This window comes from Acartia tonsa, chromosome 11 (assembly GCF_053477335.1).
Source record: "Acartia tonsa isolate MP-2025a chromosome 11, ASM5347733v1, whole genome shotgun sequence".
NCBI lineage: Eukaryota > Metazoa > Arthropoda > Copepoda > Calanoida > Acartiidae > Acartia > Acartia tonsa.
In genome coordinates this window covers 35,892,855-35,919,802 of record NC_137270.1, presented here as the reverse complement: position 1 = coordinate 35,919,802, position 26,948 = coordinate 35,892,855, and the positions used below count along the sequence as shown (strand labels likewise).

At 32.5% G+C, this 26,948-nt stretch overlaps 4 protein-coding genes and 1 long non-coding RNA gene across 6 annotated transcripts; 3 read left to right on the top strand and 2 right to left on the bottom strand.

The window, feature by feature from the left end:
* Positions 1–565: 565 nt before the first annotated feature.
* LOC145331266 (EF-hand domain-containing family member C2-like) lies at positions 566–5,111 on the top strand. Its single transcript, XM_080175884.1, has 11 exons — positions 566–668; positions 782–812; positions 975–1,034; positions 1,358–1,466; positions 1,938–2,042; positions 2,344–2,460; positions 2,881–2,951; positions 3,192–3,304; positions 3,757–3,838; positions 4,167–4,234; positions 4,963–5,111. The coding sequence occupies exons 1-11, from the start codon at positions 566–568 to the stop codon at positions 5,109–5,111; spliced, it is 1,008 nt and encodes a 335-aa protein (XP_080032010.1).
* Positions 5,112–5,322: 211 nt separating this feature from the next.
* LOC145331485 (uncharacterized) lies at positions 5,323–10,605 on the bottom strand. 2 transcript variants are annotated; one of them, XM_080176175.1, is made up of 7 exons: positions 10,437–10,605; positions 10,162–10,278; positions 8,902–9,042; positions 8,301–8,432; positions 7,721–7,840; positions 5,710–5,814; positions 5,323–5,466 (listed from the first exon to the last, which is right to left on the bottom strand). In XM_080176175.1, exons 1-7 carry the CDS (start codon positions 10,558–10,560, stop codon positions 5,462–5,464), a joined length of 744 nt encoding a protein of 247 aa, XP_080032301.1. In that variant the 5' UTR covers positions 10,561–10,605; the 3' UTR covers positions 5,323–5,461. The 2 variants fall into 2 exon arrangements, with proteins under 2 accessions (XP_080032301.1, XP_080032300.1); XM_080176174.1 differs by having other exon boundaries at positions 5,323–5,475; positions 5,698–5,814; positions 10,437–10,604.
* Positions 10,606–11,332: 727 nt separating this feature from the next.
* On the top strand, positions 11,333–12,877 carry LOC145332613 (uncharacterized). The gene is made up of 2 exons (XR_013884234.1): positions 11,333–11,405; positions 12,249–12,877. It is a non-coding gene; the product is annotated as an uncharacterized LOC145332613 (long non-coding RNA).
* Positions 12,878–17,571: 4,694 nt separating this feature from the next.
* On the bottom strand, positions 17,572–19,765 carry LOC145331786 (all trans-polyprenyl-diphosphate synthase PDSS2-like). Its single transcript, XM_080176625.1, has 2 exons — positions 19,641–19,765; positions 17,572–19,026 (listed from the first exon to the last, which is right to left on the bottom strand). The coding sequence occupies exons 1-2, from the start codon at positions 19,740–19,742 to the stop codon at positions 18,004–18,006; spliced, it is 1,125 nt and encodes a 374-aa protein (XP_080032751.1). The 5' UTR covers positions 19,743–19,765; the 3' UTR covers positions 17,572–18,003.
* A 2,890-nt stretch (positions 19,766–22,655) lies between these two features.
* On the top strand, positions 22,656–26,098 carry Snr1 (SWI/SNF related, matrix associated, actin dependent regulator of chromatin, subfamily b, member 1). The gene is made up of 7 exons (XM_080176095.1): positions 22,656–22,838; positions 23,236–23,374; positions 23,535–23,681; positions 23,984–24,257; positions 24,647–24,793; positions 25,235–25,383; positions 25,826–26,098. Exons 1-7 carry the CDS (start codon positions 22,703–22,705, stop codon positions 25,959–25,961), a joined length of 1,128 nt encoding a protein of 375 aa, XP_080032221.1. The 5' UTR covers positions 22,656–22,702; the 3' UTR covers positions 25,962–26,098.
* Positions 26,099–26,948: the final 850 nt, after the last annotated feature.

Sequence of the window (26,948 nt, the reverse complement as noted above, 5' to 3'; positions counted from 1 at the left end):
AAAAAGCTGTTTATATTTATATCATCAATACAATACTAATTGGTAATAAGGACAATAAAAACCAAATGGTTTCTAATGAAATTATTTTTCTCAATTACTATGAGTTCAGCATTTTAGCAATGTTATAATTTTTAACACAAAACAACTTGCTTTTAAGTTGCAATCTTAAATAGGTAGGTTTACCTTTAAAAGACTGCCATCCTAATAAGCCACAAAAGCAAAAAATAAATATACAGCAAAAATCCAGTTACATTATTTGCTGTTAAAGGTAAATAATTCTTAATATACTTTTTGAAATTCTTAAAGTAAAAATTAAGACATTTTTAAGAATTAATATTTATTTATGCATGATAGCCAAATTTTAAGGGTAAGTCTAGGTGAAGAACAGTTGAAAGGGCTTGATATAGATGCCCCAACCCCAAGACCTGATCCTAAACCTGTTCCACCCTATACAGGTAAAAGATATGGGGCATGTTTAGAATTTATGTGATATAGCAGCTGTATGATTATTATGGGAAGTTGACTAAACATTTTCCAAAGTAAAAATAAAACAATTTTGTGGGGGATGAAAAGTTTAATTGTAAAGGAGAATAATATTGATCAAGCAATATATTATTTTTATATTAAAGGGTTTGGTACAGAAGAAGATTCACTGACAAGCTGGTTAGGTAAGTATTTAGAAAAATCACTATATTTACTTAGAAAACAATTTAAATCTTTCATATCATTTGCAATATAATCAAATTAATCTATGTCATCATTAAATTTTTTCATTTTTTAGGAGGCAATTCAGTTGAACCAAAGCCACCCAGGTAATTATTTTGGGTTTTTACTTCTTTTCTTTTAACTCAGAAACAAATACATGTCTTATGATTGGTTTAACTTTTTTTATGCATGCTTTATCAGGATTCAGTTTTAAAATAGCTAATATAGTGTGTATCAAAACTAACAAAAAAAATGAAATATTTATATAGGAGAGACTTCTACAAGTTTATGAATATGGATAGACAAGGTTATGACAGCCATATTTTAAGGTAGACAATAATTTTCTTAAATTGAATTCCGATTTTGGATATTCTAACTTTTTTTTAATATTAATGGTTTTCTATTCTTTATAATAAGATAAATGAATATCCATGTGTATGTAAAGTAAATAAGGGAAGGGGTTATATTGCTATATATCCAAAATTTTGTAATGTTCACTCATTTATTGGCTTAAACATTTGGTCACTTTAATCACTTATTGCCCTATTTTTTTAGAATCATTTTAATTTGCATTTTCATCAAAAAGGATTTTAATCAATTTGTAATTCATAAGTTTAAAAAAAAAGAATTAAAGCTTAACAATTTTGTAAAGATTTGGAGCCAGAAAGATAGAAAATGAAAGATGTGACATAGACAGCAAATATGTCATTTCATACTTCTTGTCTGATGATACAATACAAATCAATGTGGTGGCTGAAAAGGTTAGTATTGTTTTTTTAGTTCACATTTTGGTAACATTAAACGATATTGACTGACAAACAAACGAACTGGTTTGACATTCAGTCTGACAACCTGGCAGTCTGACTTGTTTAGAACAATGTTTTTTTTTTTAAATTCCTACAAATTCAATAACCTACCCTTAACATAAATGTCATATTCAATGATGCATTAAAAAGGTTGCCAAAAACTTAATTCTCACTTCTCCATTATTTTTATTTTTCAGATATTTTAATAAATATATATGAAGAAAGATTGCAAAAGCATGAAACTTAAAGTTAAAGATAAATAAAATTAAAGTAAAAAACATTGTTCTACTGAAAAAATATTAAGAAAAATAGGTTCAGAAGGGATTGAAGATGGAGTGTGTTTTTTTAAAACCACCATGGATGAGAGAAAGTTAGAGGTAATCTCTATAAATGATGAGGTTACTAATTTAAAAATTTTGTTTTAAGGGAGGGGCCAAAGATGGAAAATATTTACAGAGGACCAAAGTAAAGAAACCTGATTCCTTTCAGAGTCAAGATCCTGCTGTTCCAAGTGTTTACTATTCAACTGCTGTAAGTATGATCTCAGCTGGATCTTTAAATCACAGCAATGTCACTATCGATGCATCTTGTGAGGCGATTTTGAAAGCAGCTCACCACTGCCATTTTGAATTTTAAAATCCATGCCTTATTGTAAGCACTGGCAGTAGCAGCACTAAATGATCCAGCTCTGTTATGTATGTCTATTAAGATCTTTTACTTTATTGGGATCAAACATGGATACAAACAAAATGGGGTTGTATTTGCACACTTTTTTCCTAGTTTTTCTTATGAATGACTTACAACAGAATGTATGTTTTGTCTTTTTGTGAAGGATTTTTATGTTGGAGCAATTCTTGAGATGAACAAGCAACACTTTCTCATCACCTCTGCAGATGATTATGTTTTTGAGTTCATGGAGAGACCAGAAATGGTGTCCATGTTCCATAAGGTATTGTTATTGAGACCTCTTCCTCCATCACTGACTGACACACTCATCTACTCAGATATTTTATTCGCCTTTTATTTAGTTTTCTATCAATTTCACCAAACTGTCTCGACTTTATTTTCCCTCTTTTAATATTTTCTTCCTCCTTTCATTTCAGCTTCAGGATTGAAGCTACTCTATTCTTTACTTAGTCTGTCCTTTACACTACAAGGGAAAAGAAATTTCCTCGGATCTATAATAAAAGTAAGACTGTTGATTTTTTTGGTGAAGATAATCCATGACAAAGACCAACCAAAAAAACTATTTTCTTACCCGTCAGTCTGTCGGTCATGCTTAAAAACTTATTAAAGGTTTTTATGCTTTTATATTCATATTAGTTTTTGATATTGTGCAATGAAGCAAAATTAAAATTATCTATTTTAGTCTAATCTGAAGATGATTTTAAACAAGATATATTCTGTGGCTGGTGACAAATACAAACAAATGATGGCAAGGTAAAAATAATTATATGATAATCTGTCTGACAAATAATCTGCTATTTAATCTATCTTCCTAATGGTCAATTTTTAAGTCAATTTATCTGTAAAATTATTTGTTTATTTATCAGTCTATTTTTGTAAACATTTATTGGTCTGTTTCTTTGCCTTTCTTTTTTATCATAAAGCAATCCATTAATAAATCTAAAATCTATCTTGAAAATTCATGAAGAAACAGTTTATTTATTATTTCTCCAGGTTTATTAGCTATGATCCAGCAGACAGTGGTCTTGTTACTGAGTCAATGTTCAGAGAGGTCTTAGATCAGTTTGTTGGTTATGATATCTCAGAACATGAAATTCTCACCATAGGTAGGATCATTTTACCAAACATCCATTTATATAAATACTTTATATAGGTGGGGTCATAATGTTTTTTAGAGGCACTTGATGTTTGGGGTGATGGGGGAAGTCGGACTTACACTTTCAATTTATGTTTCAAAGAAAAATTTTAAAAATATTATTTGGAGGATCATTTTTGGGTGATGGTACCTTTCCCTAAAATAGTTATAAACCTTCCAAATTCCAATGAAAAGCTACACTGTAAAGGAGAACCATATCGGTTAAACAGTCAGTTAGTTTCTTCCGTACAAATAGAATCAAGACATCCTGTTACTTTTATCTGAAATAGGCCAATACTTTTAGTAAAGACTTGTGAAGGATATTGTCAGGTGTTAGTCCTGGCAAACTTCTTATAAAATGATTTCTCCTTTTTATATCATAAAAGAAATTAATTTGGGTAAAATGAAGCTTCCCTGTTTTAGTGAGAAGATTTGTGGACAGAACTCAAGTTCCTAGTGAAGATAAGTTGGCTAATGTTTATAAACTAATGAGAAGAGAATTAAGGTATTTATATCCTAATAATTTCTACTAGAAACTATTAAGTGCTACATCATAAAATAAGTGCCTATAGAACCCCCACCCTCTCTCATTTTTAAAATAAATTTATATAATGGGGAGGGAGGTTGTGTTTTTTCCAGAGGTAGATCCCTTCAAAAGGTCGTAACCATGATTGGTCTATATCAGATGTTCCTTAACCATGAGGAGCTACTCATCATTACTTATTATAACCTGACCCTTTAAATATTGCACTATTTAATTTTTTCAAAATAAAGGAAGATGGGGTTTTTTCCTTGAAATTCATTTGATTTATTGCCAAATTCTTTTATTACAGGAGAGACAATTTTAGTTCATTTGACAAGCTAAAGCTTGCTTTTCAAGAACAGGATCTAGGCAGGACAGGTAAAGAAATCCTTGCACCATGAATTCTTTTTACTTTTGAAGAAAAAAACATTGTTGGGGACCATTTCCTTACGGGACATTTCTAACCTTTACTTAATTTACCCTAACCTAGAGCAAGCATCAAAACTACGTTTTTTTTATTTGAAACCGCCAAATTCTTTTTTTCACCCTTGCAAGGGAAGTGGACACAACCCCATTTTCACCACTTAAACCTGTCTTATGTTCTTCTTATTCTATACCAATCTTCATTAATTTTACTAAGATTTTACCAGGGAGGGTTAAATAGAACCATGACAGTCATAGACGTCCAGGGGGGGGGGGAGGAAAGAGGTGATTACCCCCCCCCCCCCCTATTTAAAATTTACCCCTTCCTGTAGGCACCCCCAAACATTTGGGAAAAATAAAAAATCTCTAACAAAAAAAAATTTTGCGCGTAAACAGATTTCAGGGGCCCCAAGCAAATTTTACCCCCTGGGTAAAAATTTTGGGGGGGGTAAAAAAAATTTGCGGCGCGCTCCGCGCGCCATTTCCCCCCCCCTTAAAAAATTTGTACCCCCTCCAAAATAAAAAGCTTGGACGCCCCTGATGTCAGTCTAAGAGGTTGGTGAAATACTTAGACATACATTTTGTTACTTTCATAATTTGCTTGTCTAAACCAATAAGCTTTACTAGTATTGAAAGTCTGAGCTTAGTTGAGGCTTTACTCAACAATTTTTCTTTTTTCATAGGGCGTGTAGATAAGCCCACTGCCAGAAGAGTTTTAGTCTCCTCCCTGGGTCTCAGCAGATCTCAGAAAAGAAGTTTGTCCATCAGACATATTATCAACTCTTGTATTGATCTACATAGGGTAATTTATAGTAGCACAGTTACCCTATAACTAAGGTATGTCCGTAGAGACTCATTGACCTTTTACTATTGTAAGGGTTGGTTGTCTGTTGGATGTTATTTAATCTTATATCCTTGTGTGTTAGAGTATTGCATCCCATTGCAAGCGGATGATGCTCTGAATTTATAAGTATATATAAACCGATCGGTCACGCTATTTATGAATTTTAGCAAACATACATAAGCACAGACTTTAGTATATATAAGATTTAAAAATATTTTATTTTTTAATTTAAAGTTAATTAATAACAAATTAAAAGGTAAATAACATTTATCATCATTAAGATATCACAAAATAAGTCATATTTCCAGTGGTCCAACTTTCAAGTGTTCAATCCATTTTTACACAGGGATCTAAAGGGATAAGACAATGTCCAATAAATTTATATATATCCTAATGATAAACAAAATTACGCATTCTATAGATTACGATTAGTGGTTGAAACGTTCAAGCACTAAACTTAATGAAACAACCCATCAAAATTCTATAAGATTAAAAAGTTGTTCAGCCCACAAATAAGAAAATTTTATAATAAAACTTTGGGGACTAGTGTAAAATCGGATATTGTCCCCTTCCTTTGCTTTTTGCATCTCAAAATTATGCTGGGTCAGAGAACCATAATTATCAGGATATGCCTTGTTATTGTCACAATAACATCCTTTCCTCACACTGCTGATCTGTCCAGCTAGGTCACCTAAATCACAGAATTTAGATTATTTATAAATTTTACTATATTGACCCCTGTAAATTAAAAGGGAAATGTGTTTACATAAGGTTAAATGACAGACTAACTGTTTTGATTCATACCTGTTTGACCTAAGCAAAGATTTGACAAAATATTAGAAATGTTATTCATAGATTTTTTCCCTAGATGATCAATCAGGCACAAAAATATTTCCCAATCAAAAAAATATTTTTAGCAGACAAAGATTTTTCTTTAGACTCAGTCACTATTTACAAATTAATTTCTAGGGCCAAATTTTCTGCTAAGTATTTTAACTGTTTATAGCTAACTTTTCTATAGCTAACTAAAATTTTTAGATCATGGAAAGAAAACGAAGTAGCGGGTCTCGTTGTATTTTCACAGTAGCTTAGGATAGGTAATTTTAGGTTATGTAAATGTTAATGATTGCCCACAGGGTTATGAAATTAGCCCGGCAGTGGCTAGAAAAAGGAGAAATGCTACAGTGGCGTGCGAAGCACTTTGTCTAGGGGGGGGCATTTTGAAGATTTTGTAAAATTTTGCCCCCCCCTAAATCAAAGTGCCCCGGGGGGGCACTTTGCTTTAGGGGGGGGCATTTTGATTATATATACTAATTTTAAATAAGGGCGTTTTAAGGGATGGGATTATTTGATTATGGGCCTCCTAGTCCTTTTCCCTTCTTCCCCATCCCTTCCCCCATCCCTATTTCCCATTTATATCCCCCACCTCTTCTCCCCCATCACTTCTCCCCACCCTGCAATGACCGAAGGGAAGGGAGCTAGAAAGCATCTTCGAAAAAATAGTACAGAAGATAAATTAACCTATTTATTACACTAGTCCCCAATATTTCATATAAAATTTTCTTATTCGTTGGCTCCAGGGGCGTCCAAGCTTTTTGTTTTGGGGGGGGGTAAAAAATTTGTAAGGGGGGTAATTCGTTTTTGGGGAGTGGTAAAATGGCGCGCGAAGCGCGCCGCAAATTTTTTTTACCCCCCCCCAAATTTTTACCCCGGGGGTAAAATTTGCTTTGGGGGGGTAATTACCCCCCCTGAAATCTGTTGGCAGGGGTAAATTTAGTTTACCCCCCCCCCCCCAAAATTTACCCAAGGGCGAAGCGCGCAAAAATATTTTTTATTAGAGATTTTTTTATTTTGGGGGGGGGGGGTAAATACCCCCTCCTAAATGGTTGGGGGTGCCTACAGCACCCCCTCGGGTAGGGGTAAATTTTAAATGGGGGGGTAATCGCCCCATTACCCCCCCCCTTGGACGTCTATAATTGGCTCAACAACTTTGGGGACTTTAATGGAATTTTGATTGGTTGGTTAATTAAGTCGAGTTTCCATACATTTCATCCACTAATTGTAATCTATATAAGGGGTAATTTTGTGTATCATCATTGGGGATGTACAAAATTTCATTGGTAAAAAGTTTAAATTATACAAAATAAAATACTTCCTATAACCTGGTTTGTTATGTTCAGTGAAAAAAGATTATAACCTAATTTCTACACTAATTTAAAAATTTGGTAAGGTTAAATGAATAGTAACTGTCTGTTTGGCGCGAAGCGCCAAAAATTTTTTTTGGAGTATTTCTTGATCTTTTTTTGGAAACTGGGATAGTTTTGCTTTTTGTAGGGTAGGGGGCAAAAAGGGGCATTTTTGTTGACCAGGGGGGGGCAAAATGGGGCATTTTTTAACATTTAGGGGGGGGCAGGGGGGGCGGTTGCTAGGGGGGGGGCAGGGGGGGGGCGTTTTGGTCGCTAGGGGGGGGCGATTGCCCCAAATGCCCCCTTCGGTTCGCACGCCACTGAAATGCTACTGTGAAAATACGACAAAACCCGCTGCTTTTCTTTTCTTTTCATAATCCAAATTTTATATTGACTCAAAAAATAAAATACCTAAGGATTCCTCAGTTGTATAAAATCCAGGGAAGCACTTAGTTGAATCACCAGGAAACACACACATACAGACGCCACCGTAGTTGGACCTTGCGTACAGCGTCCAGGCGTTACAACCTGACACAATAGATGTACTTTCATTCATAAACATAAATGGTTCGATCCTGTAGTAGGTTTTTTAATATGAATAAGTAAATTTGTTCAACGTGTATAGGTATCATTGAAATGTGAGTCAATTTAGGTATGGTCTAGCATAGAGTGTTAAAGTAACCACTTATTGCAGGGAAAGAAACTATTTGGGGTTTTAATGTTGAAAAAAAAACATTTGTTTTTAGGTTAAATCAACCCCATTCAACCAAAACTTAAACCCGAAAAGTTTTTTTTCTATATTTTTTTGCAAGGAACAAAAAATACTATCTTTTTTGTGAACTAATGGCATTGCCCCAAGCATGGAAATCTTCCAAAAACTGGAGAACTCAATCTTACATAATAATATTTATATAGTGGATTATACAATTTATCCAATGTAATCTAATTGGCCCCTACCTACAAATATATAATTCTAGTACATCCATTCCTGTAACAATAAGTGACTTGGCAGCGTCGTTGTAATTCAGCTGGGGTAGATCATCATAGGTATACTCCTCGCCCCCAGCAAAGAAGGGACTTAGGTAGAGGTTGATTGTGTCTCCGGTCCATTGGTCAGGGGCTCCTGTGTATACAAAGGCGGTAGTAAGAGATAATTCTAATAGATGGGGGGGGGGGGGGGAGAGCTAGTAAATAGGAACTAAATAAGAACAAAATAGATTTTGAAATGTATCATCAAATTCTACACCCAAAAACTATTCTTTTTGATTTTATGAAAGAAATTATTTCGTAGTTTTTAGAGAAAACAGGACAATATTTTAAGAAACCCCCCTATCTTTGTAATTCCCAAAAATATCTAATAATGCCGCAGCCTTTTGTTAATTGAAAATTTTGTGTAAAAAGCAAGAAAAAAATTAATTAACTGCTAGAATTCCCCATGCGCTTATCTATAATACAAAGTAGAATGATGTCTGCCGTCTGTCTGTCTGTCCATCCGTCCCTTAAGATCTCTGTAACCACTGAACTGATTAGATTCTACTCTTCAGGGAATATACCTACTGGCGAAACCGCTAGTGTATTTATAACGACCTTGCCTGTATATCTCAAGCTGGAGGCCATATTATCAAATCCTGCAGGGACATCAGTGCAAAAGTTGTCCCCGAACACCCAGTAGTTAGAGCCAGCATTATTGGCCACATTGTAGTTGGCGTCAGCGTACAACAGCCAGATACCTGCCAAGCCATCCAAGTAGTTTAAGAATAGTTCTTTATCTCATCATATTATAAACAGCTGTCCGCGGATATAAAAAGCAAATATAGGATTAAACCTGGTTATTTAGCCCCGAGATGCCGAAGGCCCAGGATAAAAAACTAGTTTTAATCTTATGATTGAAAAATTTTATATTCGTGGATATAATACGATGCTATACATTATTTTTCAGTATGGCCAAGAAAAAATTCTAATCCAAAGGATATAAATCTGTTTCGAAGCAATATTAGAAAAATAATTTTTAGGAGAATCGCAGTATTATTTTAATGAAATTTGGTAGAAAAATTGTACTTAAATTGAAGAGTTGAAGTAGTAAATCAATGAACAAACAAATTAAAGTGTATCTCTACTGCAAGAGAGTTTGCATGTAATATTAGGTTAGAAACTAAACCGACTGCAAAGACTCTGTGCAGTACCCCTCTGTTTAGATTCTTTCCCTGGAAATAAAAATCAGACTTTACTATTAGTCATACTAATGTTGTAACAAATCTATAAAAAACAAGGATGACAACATCAATAAAAAGCAAAGCTCTGAAACGGTAGGACAAACGGACATTAACACTTGTATAGTGTCAGAACTGAATAATCAGAATATAAATGAATAAGAGTAAAAGCAGAATTGTGAGTAAATTTGTTGAAAAACTTCTTGATACAGGATAATGTTTAAGGACATACTTACATTTTAAGGACTTGATTATAGAGTTGCAAGCTTAGAATATTGTACTTTGTTGTCCCAGGAATCAGTATACCAAAAATCATAACAATCGGATAATTAGATCACATAAAAACTTGTTGCTAAAAAAGTAAAATATCAAAATGTTTAAAATGGTTGTATTGACATTCTGGTAATGATTATAGAGTTGCTACGCTTTCTAAATCGTACCTAACTACTACAGGAATCACCATGCAATGTTTGAAATCACTAAGATAATTCTAACATGCCTAAATTAACTAAAAAAGCTATCCGTCCTGGACGTACGGACGAACCGACCCTAATTATAGAAAAGGTTTGCTTTTAAAAATGCACAGAAACGACTCGAACCTTGCAGCTACACATTGGCTTTTGTTATTAACTACTTTTCCTGTGACACAGACATAAGAGATGGTGTTGTCCATGTTATACTCCGCGAGGTTGGGGATGTAGTCAACAGCCCTTACTCTGTCTCCACCTCCGTTGGAGTAGTTGTACCCGTCCATAAACTATTATTAGTGTTGTAACTTATTCTGTGGGTTTTGCACATCATGTGCCCCACTTTTGACTATAACCTAAGCTCTAACCCTGTGTGACCTCCACAATAATATTTGACCTAACCCAACTAATTTCACTATGGTGTAACTTACAGAATAAGAATATTTTCCTGATTTTCTTTGGGGTTTTCGACTGAAGGCTCAAATTTAGCAGCTGCTGATGGTGCATTAAAATGCACTCGCGAGCAAGAAAGAGCAAAAAGGACACTTAAAGTAATAAAAAGTAGCATTTTCATCTTATCACCAATTATTACCAGACTTCAACTGAGTTATTTACCTAATCTTTTTGTTCATTTGTTATTTTAAAATCTTATCTCTTTTTGATAAAAATAGTTCATTTTATCTCTTTATTGTACAGATGTAGTTTACTACAGGAATAAGCACAATCAGGAATGTCCTAGAGGGAGAAGAAGGGGGAGTGATTAGCCCAACCTCCAAACTCACAAAAAAATGGGAGCGCCTATCCCTGAAATGTTTTAAAAATATATAATATCCAACCCCCCTCCCTCCCCCTCCACCCCCATTTTGGGATATTATTTTGTGTCTGTAAACTCCTACACATCAATTTTGAACTAAAAATTATTGTTACAGTTTAAAGGGAATGTTTCTTTATGGTCTAAATAGCGGCTTCGCCCCTAGCCTCTAGGTGCTTTGCCCCAAGAGGTGTGTTCAACCTATTTTTATGTTATTTAGATTTTAAAAGAAAAAGTAAAAGAAAATATTTTGTTGGTGGGAGGGAAGTCAGTCGACCCCCTTTTTATATTTAAGTTTTAAGAAGAAGAAAATTTTTTGGGGGGATATTTCATTTTTTGGGTTAAATAAGACAGACGGACAGACAGACATCGTACTACAGAAAATTTTTTGGGGGGATATTTCATTTTTTGGGTTAAATAAGACAGACGGACAGACAGACATCGTACTACTTAGTATTATAGATAGTGGCTCCTACCCTTAAAGTTAAAGAATTTTTTTTTTATGGGTAGTCCCACTTATTACACGTGATAATAATTTGAATTCTTTCAGAACGACATTGAGTATGAGAGACTTGTTATGGAGTTTGATTGGATATCTAAACAACAAGGTAAACATTTTTGTAGAATTATTAGTAGCTAAGCTACTCTACTAGTCATGAATGATTTACAGTATCTATATTACAAAGTAGAACGATGTCTGTCTGTTTGTTTGTCTGTCTGTTTGTTTGTAGCGAAGGATCTCGCTAACCGCTGAACCGATCGGGTTCTCCTTAACAGGGTACCTTCTCATAAGTCCCGGGAAGGTTTATAACTATTTTCCCCCCAAAAAAATATATTTTTTTTTTATTTTCTTTAAAATCTAAAACACGAAAAATTACTTTGATCAAACCTCTTGGGGCAAAGCCCATAGAGGCTAGGGGCGAAGCCGCTAGTATAATATATGTTAGTCAAGCAAACAAGATTCTTTTATGTTGACATAAAATATTATATATGGAATATAACCTCCACGGATCAACTAAAAACTTGAAGTCTACACAAATCTGAAATATCATAAGGCAGGCAGAGATGGGGTTTCAAATGAGTAAAATTTAACAAAAAAAACTAAAAAAATGAGATTTTAAATCAATATTCGAAAAATGTACTTACTTATTTGATTTTCAGTTGGCATCTTGAAGTTTTTAAGTGTTATAATACACACGGCATTATTTCTTTTGAATACACATCTCAGACTGCTTTAGCACAAACAAAATTGTGTTTAGTCCCTTTGGTGAATCAGCGTGTATGAGATTAATTTTTATAAAACTAGAAATGACATGAATTTTTTTTATAGTTTAATTCCGTTTGAAAAAAGATGCTTGGTAGTTACTAGTGGTACTATAGAAAAATAATAAAAAGAACTTTTAGAGCTTTGCTGCTACTGTAAAAAAAAACTATAAAAATTTTGTTAACAGGTGAAAGTACACCCCAGCTGTTGGGAGCTCCTGTAAAGCCAACACCAACTGGAACCTTCAACTACAGACAATTTATGGACCAATTAGCAAACATTAGATAGATAGATTTAGTCCATTCATTCACTGGCTAGTAGGACCTATAAAAATATATACAATTTCATTTAATAACTAGCAAATAAGAAAAACATTAATCCAGTGGCGTGCACAACGATTCACCATGGGGATGTGAAACCCAGAAATAAGGTATAACCAACAAGTGAAATAAATCGAAAATAAAATTAGGGGTCGCCAATTTTACGATGTGTTGCCCCCCAACGACAGCTCGAAAACATGTACAGGTTTCGTATTTTTTTCCGAATTTATTTCATTGTTGGTATAAGCTGTGTGCATCTGTGCAACCATTAGGGGATTAAAAAGGACAAGGTTAGCCTTTTCAAATTTTTTGCGTGTGATGAGACCCGTCTACACCCTCCTACTGCACGTTACTGCATTAATTTATGTATAAACATACTTTTTAACTATTTGAGTACTATTTTGTATGTCCATATCTTAATTTAAATTGTGATTGTCATGTTTGTAATTTTTTATGAATAAACTTTATTATTATAATAAAACATCTGTTTTGTCCATTTTCATAAAATCGTTTCATTATTATATGATAAATAATTGAAACTTGTAACCAAACAGTATAAGCATTAACATCACTTTTTTTAAGAGAAGTGACATGTTGAATAGTGTTGCTTTTAAACTCATAACTTTAAATACAGCTAGCTCACAAACGGCTGGCAGCACAGTCTCTGTTTGCACACTAATAGAATTGTAATTGAAAGGTCTAAAAGAAATAATTAATTAAAGGAAGTTCACAGCACACTGAAACGCGCGAAAAATTTAAAAATATTGATAATTTTTTATGTAATGCAATTCCAGTAACTCTTTAGGAAATCCTGTTTTTAAAAGGCATAATTTGTTGATACCATGTAATATTTTCATCATTGAAGAAAATTAGATATTATTGATTAATTTATGACAGTGGTAAGTGGGTTAAATAAGTCAAAAAAAATCTATTTAATAAAAAGAACATACTGTATTTTTAAAACCAAATAGGAGTACATAAACTGCAATTTATGATGATTTTAATTTATTACAATGATGTAAATAATATATCCTTTTTATGCATGGACAAGTATTTTTAAAAGCGAAGCTTTTTTATAATTAGGGTCGGTCCGTCCGTCCGTCCTTAACGGATAGATCTTTTGGTAAATTTAGGCATGTTAAGGTTGTCCTATCGATTTCAAACTTTGCATGATGATTCCTATAGTAGTTAGGTAGAAAGCGTAGCAACTCTATAATCAATACCAGAATGTCCGTACGTCCATTTTAAACATGTCGATTTTAACTAAGCAAGTCCTAAAAATGGGGATATGTCCTTAAACACTACCTTCCCTCTATTTAAGCAGTTTTGCAACAAATTTACATACAATTATATTATATTCAGTTTTGACACTCTACAATTGTTAATGTTCGTTTGTCCTACCGTTTGAGAGCCTCGCTTTTATTGATGTTGTCATCCTTGTTTATGTGATATTATTATCCTTTTTATCTGACCTTTGACACAAAACTGTAGAAAGATAACTATAGAGAAAGGGAAAGTAAGTTTAAATAGAAACAAGGATGACAACATCCATAAAAGCAAAGCTTTAAAACGGTATGACAAACGTACTTTAACACCTGTCTAGTGTCAGAACTGAATAATCAGAATATAAATGAAAAATTGTGAGTGAATTTGTTGAAAAACTTCTTGATAAAGGACAATGTTTATGGTTGGACAAACTTATATTCTTAGGACTTGATTATTTAGTTGCTTTGCTTATTATATTGTACTTTGTTGTCCCAGGAATCAGTATACCAAAAATCAGAACAATCGGATAATTAGATCACAAAAAAATCAACATGTTTAAAATGGACGTACGGACATTCTGGTAATGATTATATGGTTGCTACACTTTCTAAATCGTAAATGCAAAGTTTGAAATCAATAGGACAATTCTAACATGCTTAAATTAACGAAATAAGCTATCCGTCCCGGACGTACGGACGGCAGGCGTAAGGACCGACCCAAATTATAGAAAAGCTTCGCTTTTAAAAATAGATTATTTAGTTTCAACGTCATGGACAAATTAAATGACATGTAATGACTTATAAAGTTACTTTGCTATTAAACAAGGACGCCAACATCCATAAAAGTGAAGCTTTGAAACGGAGGGTCAAACGAACGCTAACACTTGTAGAGTGTCAGAACCTAATAATTAAAATATAAATGTTTAAAACAAAATTTGAGTAAATTTGTTGAAAATCTGCTTAAATACAGAATAATTTTTAAGGACCTGCTTATATTTTAGTACATTATTATAGAGATGCTTCGCTTATAGCATTGTGTTTGGTTTTCCTTGGAATCATTATTCCAACAACAGATCAATAGAATGATTATATCACGCTACGCTTTCTACATAACTACTATACAGGAATCACCATGAAAAGTTTGAAATCAATAGGAAAAATCTAAACGGCCAAATTTAACGAAAAAAGCTATCTGGTCAGACGGACGGATGTATAGAAGGACCGAATTTGAATATAGAAAAGCTTCGCTTTTAAAAATGAGGTATAGAGTACAATTACAGTTAAAATTCCAACTGTCATCTAATGTTCAGATTTTAACTGAACACTTCTTTGGTAAATTACACTCTTCTGCAAGTAATGGGAAAATGTACACTAAGATATATAAGTTTTGCGGAATTTTAATGTTAGGGGGAGATTTGAAATCTGCTTCAAATTTTAAGGATTTTTTTTATAAAATTCGTTTTTTGTATAATTCTTTATCTAAAAGCGGAAATGCATTTTAAGTTAATTAATTTTGACCAATAGGATAGGTGGATTTTAAACTACCTGCGCTCTAATTGGTTGAATGATGTACGCTATCCAATCAGAGCGCAGATTTTTTAAATCCACCAATCACAGATGCCAAAACTAATTAACTCAATTTGCATTTCCGCTTTTAGATAAAGAATTATAGAAAAAACGAATTTTATAAAAAAAATCCTCATCATTTGATGCAGATTTCAAATCTCCCCCTAACTTTAAAATTCCGGAAAACTTATATATCTTAATGTACACAGTGATTCTAATTTTGTTTTGTTGCAAAAAAAAGAAAGCTTGAAAAACCCTGGCAATGCAAGTTAAATGGTTTATTTTTTAATAGAGAAGCTACTCTATAACTCATTTTGGCTAAGGGGAAACGTGTATTTCTTAACTATTGTTTAAGATAGAAAGCTGAAATTTTTGGTAAATCTACTTTGACATATCTATACATTGTTTTGTCCGTCGGTCTATTATTATCGTTTTAATAGTCAATAAGCGTTTTCAGGGGAAACTTTAATGCCTTGGCTTCTATTCAAGCTAGTATGCTAACATGTTACTCAAACTTTTGTGAAAAAAATTTGCAGTATCTGATGCATTGCTTTCATATGTCGGTTCGTTTATTTGACTATTCTTGATATTTACAAATTGGTTTGATATTTATATCTTTGCTTCGCAACTTATGAATATTGTCATTTTTGTTTAAGTGTACATTTACTAGAAAATTTGCGATTATCAGAACAAGATTCGCACGAAAACATTATTTTCATCTTAGGGATTGTTAATCTTTCTTAAAGAAAGTTCATACCAACCTTATTTTTAAAACAACCTGAATTGTCATTTCTCGAATGTTATTTAAAGAGAAGCTTTTCTATAATTAGGGTCGGTCTGTCCGTACGTCCGTCACGGAAAGTTAGCTCTTTTCAATAGAAATAGAAGAGTAGAAGAATATTCTGAACCCTTTTTTCGTCAAATCTAAGAGAGAACATTCCTAGCAGACAAAAGTATTGTTTACTTTCGACTCAAGCTGATGTGGATTCTTAAAAAATGATAGACTTGCTATTCGATAGTGAGGCAAAATTATTTTTGTGAAAAATCATCCAAAAGCACATTAAAAATCTACAAAAATTAAACAAAATCATATGTTAATAACCCTCTTAAGATTTTATTTCATTTTTGTAAATTTTTTTATTCGATTTTGGAGGATTTTTCACAAAAATAATTTTGCCTCACCAGCGAGTTGCCAGCCTAACTTTTTTTTTAAGAATCCAACTTTGTTTCAAGCTTTCAAATTGTAAACGAAATTTTTGGGCAATTAATTCTGATTTCGCAAAGCTTTCTACTAAGAAAATATACTGTTAACAGCTGACTTTTATGTATGTATGAAATGAAAAAAAACATGCCTTCGTAGGAAAATGTGTACATAATTTCAACCAATGAGATCCAATGTAAATTCCGATGCGATTCTCCTATTGGCTCAATCAGACATTCCCTCTCTTTCTTAGTACCTTTATTCTCTTTTCGTTAATTTAAACAGGAAATGATTGAAATGTTGATTTTAAACTTTGAATGATGATTCTTATAATAATTAGATTTGATTTAAGAAGCGTAGAAACTCTTTAGTCTTTACCAGAAATTCCGTACGTCCATTTCAAACATGCTCATTTTTTACTTTTTTTTTACAGCAAAATTTTGTATGTTATGATTATCTTATTCAGCAGATTTTTGGAATACTGATTCCTATTACCACAAGGTACAATGTTATACGTGAAGAATCTCTACAATCAAGTCCTAAAACTATAAGTATGTCCTTAAACAGTATTAATATTCTCTTTATTCATTTCTGACACTCTACAAGTTTTCACGTTCGTTTTTCCTGCTATTTCAGAGCTTCGCTTTTATGGATGTTGTCATCCTTGCAAAAATTATCACTTAACCAACAAAAAGTCTTCTGAATAAATCTAAAAACTTTTCCTGAAAATATAATTCAAAAAATATAAATCGGAAACAACATTTTATTTTGAATATATTTGCATTATAAATGTGCAACATAAAATATGATTTAATATACTTAGGTTTTAATATCTTTATTTTTTGTGCCTAGCCTTAAAGTGCCTTTCTATCAGGCACTGGAAAACCACCCCCCTTAATTTTTGAAATTGAAAATAAGAGGGGGGGGGGGGGTCATACTCATAGTCTTTTACTAACCACTGCAGTTGGCCTTTTTCTTGTGGTGCCCTAACCCTGCTGAACCGATCCTGAACTAAAATAGTAAGCATACAAACGAAAAACTATTCCAATCATTTCAATTTATTTTTAAAAAAAACGATGGGGTGGTGTTACTGTGCTTCAACGTGTACTTTGAGTAAAATCGCCTGGAGGTTCTATAATTATATTATATTATATTATATAAATTGAGTTTAGAATAACGTTTGAACTATAAAAAGTATATATTTACATAAATATTAGAAAAATATATGATGTAAAAATATTATGTAAGGGTTATGTAAAATCTGCTAATACTTTGCTTTGAATGCTCTTTCGGTTTGGAGAGTTGTCTAATATAAGTTTAATATCTACAACTATGTACAATTAAATAACATTTATTAGAGAACTATACCTATAAATGCTAATTGCTTAAAATAATAAAAATGAAAATTTAAATGTAAAGATTTGGTTTTGTATACCTTGGAAGTTTTTGAGCATTATATTGATTAAGCTAAATGATTGTGCTAATAAATATCTATTCTACACATTTAAAATTATATATCTAAACTAGTCAATGAATTATAATAAGATAAACTAATTAATATACTAACACTTAGGCCAACCATTCTATCTACTATTTTCTAAGTAAAGCACTTAGCAGTTTCTCATATGCTTTTCTTCCATTATTATCTGGAAACTCTTTCAGATACTTAAGACTTTTATCAACATGTTCTTCACACAACTCTTTTGCTTTCTCCAAACCATTACCACCTATGACAGCATTGAATACTTTGTTGTAGTCAACTTGAGAAAGATCATCTTGAAACTGTTGAATATAATGAAGCAATTCTCTATCTTCCTGCAGATGAAAGATGACTGGAGCTGAGCAAAAAGAAAATTGATTCCCAGAGCTATGAGAAAATATTCTAATTTCATCATATGCTTGAATAGCCAAAGCTGTATGTAATCCAAGATTCTTAGCTGCTATTTGAATATCTTGTGGCTGTTTAGCTAGTAACATGGAACTTTCATAGCCAGCACTCAGTAAGCTTCCAGCACTCAATTTCCATTGCTTTTCCCAATAAGTTATGTCAATAGTGTCTTCAGATGGAATTTTGTTTCCATCCATATCTTCCTTGCACATAAATTCTCCTTCAATAAATTCAACTATAGCATGAGCAACAAGGTCAATAATCTTTGGGATTCCAAAAGTAGACATTCCAACAAGAGCATTTGCTAGTAGATAATCTCCACCTAATACTGATATCTTGTTTCCATACTCAATATTCTGCAATCCTTCTACAAAATTTTGATCTGAATTTTTTGGAGTGTCAACAATAGACTTGTGTATACACTGAGCAGCATGGATCATCTCAACTATTTCTGCCAACTTTCTTTGCTCATTTGACACTGGAGCATCCGTGATAGAATGGGATAGCAACAAGATCAACATTCCCCTGGCCTGCATATTATTTTTACCATCATAGATCAACCTCTTCATTGTTTTCAGCACTGGATGATCTGAAGCAATTAGTTTTCTGATATGTACTGCTTTATCAGTAGGATCATTTTGCACAAGTTCTGACAGAGACACAAAAGATGTGGGATATCCAACTATTTTCTCAGCTTCTGACAGAGCAACATTCCAATTGTTTACCTGGTGTTAAAGGTGTTCATTTTATTTCATTTTATAAAAATTTCAAATAAGAAAATTATGAATGAAAGCATAAAGATTAAAAAAGATTATAATTACAAGAAAGCCAATATATAAATTATATGACTATCATGAAATAAAAATAACAAAATCTGTGTCTGTCTTTGTGTACTGTAGGATTTCACTAGCCACTCAATCGATATGGTTCTCCTTTACAATGTAGCTTCTCCCCCTCCAAAGAGGAATCGCCCTTCCCCCCCAAAATGACCTCATTCCTCAAAGAAACAACTTATTTTACATATGCCCAGTTCACAAACAACTTTTAGAGGTCGATCGATTTATTCTGTAGGTCAACCTAAACAAGTACAACTAACAAATGCCTTTACAAAATTGGCGAACCTAAAGCTTCTTTAGGTCGACCTATGTCTTTTGTGAACTTTTTTTAAACTTAAAAAATGGGGAGAAATTTCCCCCAACTCAAGTCCCCCTCAAGGCCTTTAGGGGCGTAGACGTTAGTATAACATTAAAGTAACAAGACTTTTAAACCATCTCTATATGCGATATTAAAAAAATGTTACTTATATAAAACAAAAAAAAACAAAAAATGAACTGTTAACCTTTATTTGAGAAGTAGCTGGAAGAGTATGATTACATCTTCTTGGCATACGGAAAAGCTTTGCTCCTTGCATAATTTGTTTGGAAATTGAGCTAACTTTCATTTTTATATTATTCTAATTTTTCTTAAAGAATAAAATGAAAAATTAGAATTTTAGGTTTAATTTAGGGCAGGATTCTTGCAATATATATTAGTTTAACACTAAAATTGGATCATGGATAAAAAAAAACAAAGTAGGGGGTTTCGTTGTCTTTTCACAGAGTGTTTACCCTTTTTATAGCCCCTGCGGGGCAATCATTAACATTTACTTAACCTAACCTATAAGAAGCTACAATAAAAATATAACGAAACCCTCTACTTCGTTTTCTTTCAATGATCTCTGAAATCTTTTATCAAAAAGTTAGAGTATTTTATGATACTTTAGTTTTATAAATGAACACTTTTTGTATATTATAGTAACATACACAAATGTAAAGTAAAAATGACTGTGGAAAATTTGGTTGACTAAAAAATTCAACATGATCAAACTGTTTTAATATTTCAATTTCTCATTTTACAGATGTTTATGTTTTATTGCTAATGAAAAATAAAAGACACAAAGAATATTCTGAAATTAAAACTATTCCAAACAAATTATCAGACATAAACTTAAACATGCAATTAAGTAGCTTTAGTAAATAAAATTAACCCGCGACTGTGGCTTAACAGGTTCCACATCCGCTTGTGGTTGTGGAAGTGATGAGATCGAGTCTCGGCTCATCACCGCGTCTAAACTAAAGAAGTTAAAATAGTTCCTACTGCTTCCATATAAGATGCGCGAAATTAATAGTTAGATTTGGAAAATGCCTTGGCCCTAAACAGGGGCAACTCAATACCAAGCACAATTAGGACTCCCAGACAAAGGTCCTGCAATCAAAGAGTTGTTTGTTTGTTGGAAGTTACCTTACTTAATACCCTGGGTGATTGAGCTAAGTTAATATAGAACTAGTTACTTCGCCCCTAGTTAATAGGGAAAGTCGGGGGAGGTCAGAAAAATAGCCTAAAAAAACATCAAAAGACATTTGTAAAGCTTCTCTGAAAAGTAAAACACTTTTTGACATGCAATTTCCGAGCTTTTTAGACTTACTACTTTATACTATAGGATACCTTATAGATAATTCGTTTATATTCTTTTGATTATTATAGTTATGTTTACTTTTATATAATTTTAGCAGTCTTATATAATTTATAATTGAAAAAATTTCAAATATTTGCTATTTTTCCGCAAGTTTCTACACATTGTTTAAACTCAAAAACTTATCAAATGTTTTCTATAATATTTCATGAAAAGGAAATTGTTTGCAAGAAATAAGTCATTATTTTTATGATTATAAAATGGAAATATGTTAGAATTAGTTTTTATTTGTTATATTTACAATAATGTTTAAAATAATTTGTCATATGTAAAAGATCCTAGGGAGGGAGCGGACTTTTAATAACATTTTTTTATACTTTGGCTTAAAAACTTTGGGAATTTCACTGAATTTTGATTGGATGGTTTAGTCGACTTTGGGGGGGCAGTACTCGACCTCCCTGGTTGAGATATGGCCTTCTAATATTATAACTAATATATGCTCTGGTACATGTCCCCAATAGTATCTGTATCAATTTTTAGGTCTATATCTCAACTTTAAAGAGTTTTGTAGCCATTCTTGCAAAGGGTAGAAGATTGGAGCATATGAAAAAAAAACTAAAACTATTTTTAGATGTTGACTCCCAAGTTTTAAATTTTCGATTTTACTGTACTTTTAAAATAAAAACTGAAATATTATTTTTTTCGAAAACGAAGAAAATAAGCCATGAATCAGTAAATTCTGATAACTATGACTGGGGTAAAGATGCTTTTTAAAAATTTCTCATAAAAAAACACACTGTAGTTATATATATTTTTCCCCTATTCGTTATAAACATAAAAAAAAAAAAAATTAAAAACATATTCCATAAAACTTTATGAGAAAAAAAACTCAACAAAGACGACATTTAGTGTGCGCATTATTTTTTTAAAATGCCGCGTACTACTAATTTCCCCGGTTTCATCTTATTGTTTGTTTACATTTTTGTCAAGTAGAAATTATTTGAAATATCGTTAAATAAATTATGAAAAATTACACAAAAAGTCAAGAATTATACAAAAATACAATAAAATAAATTAAACACTATGCTTTCAACTAATTATTATTTATATTTCCGAGTAAAATATTTAACTTTAAACTAGCTGGAAATTGATTTTTATTCGATAAAAAGGCTGATGAATTGGTGTTTATCCCCTATGAAGATTTATTACATTTTGTTTAGATTAAAACTTTTGTATGAAAATATTTCGACATCTTCTGAATCTTATAGCTAAGCGCAGCTGCCAGCTAGCTAAGAAAAGAACATATTAATTTATTGCTGTAACACAGAGCTAGCTGGATCTTTAAAATTGTATCCGATGCCGTAACCAGAGGTACAGCCACTAACCTAATGGCGATCTTTAAATCAAATTGGCCACGTATGGCCCCGTACGTCTATATGCGATCCTCAAATATCAACCACTATTTTAATATATTTTCTACTTTATCATTCCGAAATATATTTCAAGTAAAAAATACTCATATCAATTGCATATCTTTAGTGAAGTGAATCAAGCAAATATTACTTGGTCAGTTTAGACCCATACAAATGTCAATCTTAAAAAAAAATTTGAAAAACTTTCTTATAATAATACTATGACATGCAATAAATAGAAAAAAATGTTAACAAACAAACACTGAGATTGCGATATAATATCGTAACGGTTCAAATACGGTTTTGATATTTGTTTCCAATTGATCCTCTTAAACATAAAATAAACTCGGTAGCTTTGAAGAATCTTTCTAAAGAACAAAAAATACGTAAAGGATCCCTTCTCTCTCTTTTTTTTATATACAAACTAAAAGCTTTAATAATACATAATAAGAGGAAAAAGATTTAAAATTAAATACTTACCTACACAACTGGGAATTATGTATTTTTCAGAAATTTTAAAGATAAATATAAATCAAAATGGTTGTGGGAAAGACCTACGGAGAAAAGCCGATCATGTTCCGGTTTTCAGCGGATGGCGAAGATTACATGATTGGTTCTGAAGTCGGAAACTATTTGCGCCTGTTTAGAGGTGTTCTCTACAAGAAATATCCTGGTAAGCATTCTATTATTTATACCAACCAATAAAAAGTTTTAAAGTTTGTTTAATCTAAATAAATGTCAAGATTTTTAGGGGAGCCCGCTATTGAACTGTTTTAGGCTTTATATTCTCTGTTATTTGTGGGAGGGACACAAAATTACTGATATTTCAAGTTGTGGCACATAGGTCTAGAAATTTGTTTTTGTTGTCAGAATACGTTTTCAGGTGTCATTTGTTAGCTAGGTTATTTATAGCTTTAATGCTACTATTATTGGGTCATTTGTAGGCTTAGTACTCAAAAGAAACACGAAAGGGATTATAAACTATGATAAATATATTGTATTGTACAATAATTTTGTTCTAGTATAAATGTCATTAGTTTTCGCCATCTAACCTTTTAAATATTTATAAGGATTGACCAGACGAACCCTGACTAATGAGGAGAGAAAGCAGCTGGTTGAGATGGGTCACTCTCAGCACGTGACTAGCTCAACTATCACCCTTCTATTGGCTACTGAGGTGGATGACATCATTCGAGGCGCTGAGGAAAGGTAAAGCATATTTTTGTTTCACCAAAATTGAAAAAAATTGAAAAAAAATTTCTAAAAGGATAACGCCAATTATTGCTTTTATGATTTTGATTATGAAACTACTCTGTATTTTATGATTAAAATCAAGCTATGCTATTATTTTAAAATATCTTGAATTAAGGTATAAATCCACCGGCGGTGTCAAAGACACCCCATCCATTGGTGAAACTCCGGCCAAGCAGAAGCTTTCAAAGGCTGTGCCAGTCGTGCCCGTTGTATCCAGCACATCTCACCTAGATGCTGTTCCACAGGCTACCCCCATCAACAGGTAAGATATAAGCTCATTCAGATTTTAAGCTTTATTGAGAAATTTGAGCAATGGTCATATCCTCTAATTGGTTTACACTTACTTTGCTTAAATGTATCTTTTTAAGAAATATATTTTTTTGGGGGGTTAATTTTAGTTTATGTCTGGTTAAGAAAAGCACTTCGGGATTATTGCACCGCATATGCTAGGGTTAGAAAAGTGTAATGATGATATATGTTTTATGGCAAAAAATCTTTTTTTTAAGAAAATTTATGTGATCAAATACCTAAATAATTTTTCAAGTAAATTTTTGTTTTTTTTAGGAACAGAGTAATACACAAGAAGGTCAGAACCTTTCCTTTGTGTTTCGACGACACTGACCCAGCCGCAGTGCACGAGAATGCGGAGCAGAGCGAGTGCCTGGTGCCCATCAGACTTGACATGGACATTGAGGGACAAAAGCTGCGCGATACCTTTGTATGGAACAAGAACGAGCAAATGCTGCAGCCGGAACAGTTTGCAGAAATTATGTGCGATGATTTGGATCTGAATCCGGTCAACTTTGTGCCCGCTATCACGGCTGCCATCAACCAACAAGTCAGTATTATAATTTAATTTATATTCATTAGCAGCATTCTTTTAGTCTTTTAGTTAGTAGTTAACACGTGATTTACAAATGATATACACAACTCCCAAAGATATAGTCTGCAGTAAGATTGTTGACGAATGGAAATAAGATAGGAAGACATTTTTGATGATCATTAAAGCAATAAAAGTAATAAACCACTTTTCATTTTAAAGTTTTATCAAATAAGGCTCTTTTTTTCATATGTTGCAGAAGAGTTGTTCAAACATTACCCCTCTCATAAAATATCTTACTTTTTTTCTTCGTAAAATTAGAATAGGTAAAGAAGTGGGGATGAACTCAACCTTCGGTAGTTTGTTAGATAAATATTAATGTTAAATTATATATATCTTTACTTTAGTTGGAGAGTTTCCCAAGTGAAACAGACAACCTGCTGAAGGAGCAGAGAGACCAGAGAGTAGTTATCAAGCTCAACATTCACATTGGCAACCACAGTCTTGTTGATCAGTTTGAGTGGGATCTGGCGGAGGAGAATAACTCTCCAGAGGTTTGTGTTTTCTTCTTGTTTAAAGAGCAGATATTTTTAAATTATTTTATTCTAAAACATAAAAATGTATCCTATTATAATAAGTAGGTAGTAAGCTTAAAATTTCAATAATGAGGGAGGGGGGGAGAGTTCTGACACTTTTGAGTAAACAGGGTGCATAGGCTCTTGTCAGGTGGTCTCTGGACAGGTAACAAATGAAAAAAAGTTGTTTAAGAGTTAAAGGTCAATTTATAAAACAAAATATCTTTGCATCTTTTTAAAGGTTATTTACATATTTAATTTTTAGATTTAATTCATGGGATGGTTTTAGTCTATTTTTCTGCTCCTTTCTTACCCCTTTGTATACAAAGCTCCTTAGATGCTAGGGTAGATTCCGCAAGTTTCAATCAAACTGACAATATGATTAAATGAATTTTGTAGGCAATGAAAATATTTTTTCAGGACTTTTCACGTAAGCTATGTGCTGACCTCGGATTAGGTGGTGAGTTTGTAACGGCCGTGACTTACTCTGTCCGCGGCCAGCTAGCATGGCATAGCAAGAATTATGTCTTCTCGGAGAACCAAATGCCAGCAGTGGAGACTGCATTTAGGTACGATTTTCTTACAGGTTAAAAAGAAGATGCACGAAAAAACAACAACATTAAAACTTGATTTAAATTAAGAATGAATTTTTAATAAAAGTTAAATACCTAGTATATACAATATACATTGTTGTTTAACTCAAGGCTTATTTTTAACTTACAAGATTTGGTTTCAACTTTTGGGTTTGAGATAATTTTGATAGTTTAAAAAGGATTAAAATACCTTCCTATTTAGGGCGAAATAAGAAATGTTATGCTTTAAATTGGTGTTGTCCTTTTGAGGTTGCCTTTTTAAGATGATACAACATTTGATGTAATCTACTCGTAGGTGTATAATTTAATGAACGTTAAAAATGTTCTCTCTCTCAATGTCTTCTCCAAATATCCCAGATTTTATATCTGTACACTAGCTTGACAATGGTATTTACTAAAGAATAATTATTTTATTTAGAAACCAAGGTGAGGCTGGCATCTGGAGCCCCTTCCTGGAGACCTTAACCGACGCAGAGATGGAGAAGAAGATGCGCGACCAGGACAGGAACACCAGACGTATGCGCAGGCTAGCCGCCAGTACGCCGGGATACTAAATTGTTACGCGGATTTGCGCGCAACGAAAATGCGAAAAAATCTCCCAATTTACTTATGTACAAAAAATGTATTTTGTTTACCTATTTAGTATAAGATCATTGCTTAACAACCATACAAATAAATATTTTACTCTTGACAGCATTCTTATAGGTTCTTTACTAAACGTATACTTATTTAAAAAAAAATATAAATAAGGTACCTAGGACAATTTTTAGGTTTCATTATATTCCGTTATATATATTGAACTATTTGAAGCCCAACTTTATTTACTTTCAACTAGCTCCTACTGGGCACACTTCATCATACGTTACCTAACCTAAAACAAGCATAAAAATATGTTACTTTCTTCTTTAAAGTTTGTGATTAACTAAAATAAAAAATCTTGTAACTTTTTGCAAAAATGTTATAATTTGAAAAATATCTGTTTTAAAATAAAAATCTTAAACCTTAATCTCCACAGTATATTTTTTCTGGCAATATGTAAATATTAAACTGCTATGTAAACTTCTTTGTATTGTAGTATACCTAATAATAATAATATTGTACCTTTGTCTCTTGTATTTTCAGATAATAAATTATGTAGAAAGATTCATGATAGGGAATATTTGTAATATTTTTAATGGTGATCTGTATTGGACCTAAAGGTTAGTCTATATTAAAAATTCTGATCAACAATGGATGATAGAGCAGTCCCTCTGCCATTAAATATGATCAACAAAATTACCTACTTCTGTGGTATTGTTCTATCTTCCTGATCTAACCTTTCCACCCAAACAATATGCAGCTTACCAATGGCAGAACGAATATAGTTTGGGGAATATCATTGGATGCTTTAAAGCACAATATTTAATAATTACAAATTATTATCCTCTGTTTAATATATGACATATGTCATTTCAGTTTTTCATGATACGCGCTAATTTTTATCGTTCATTTAGCTTAATTTATCAGAAACCAAACCAAAAATATTCACTAAAACTGTGTGA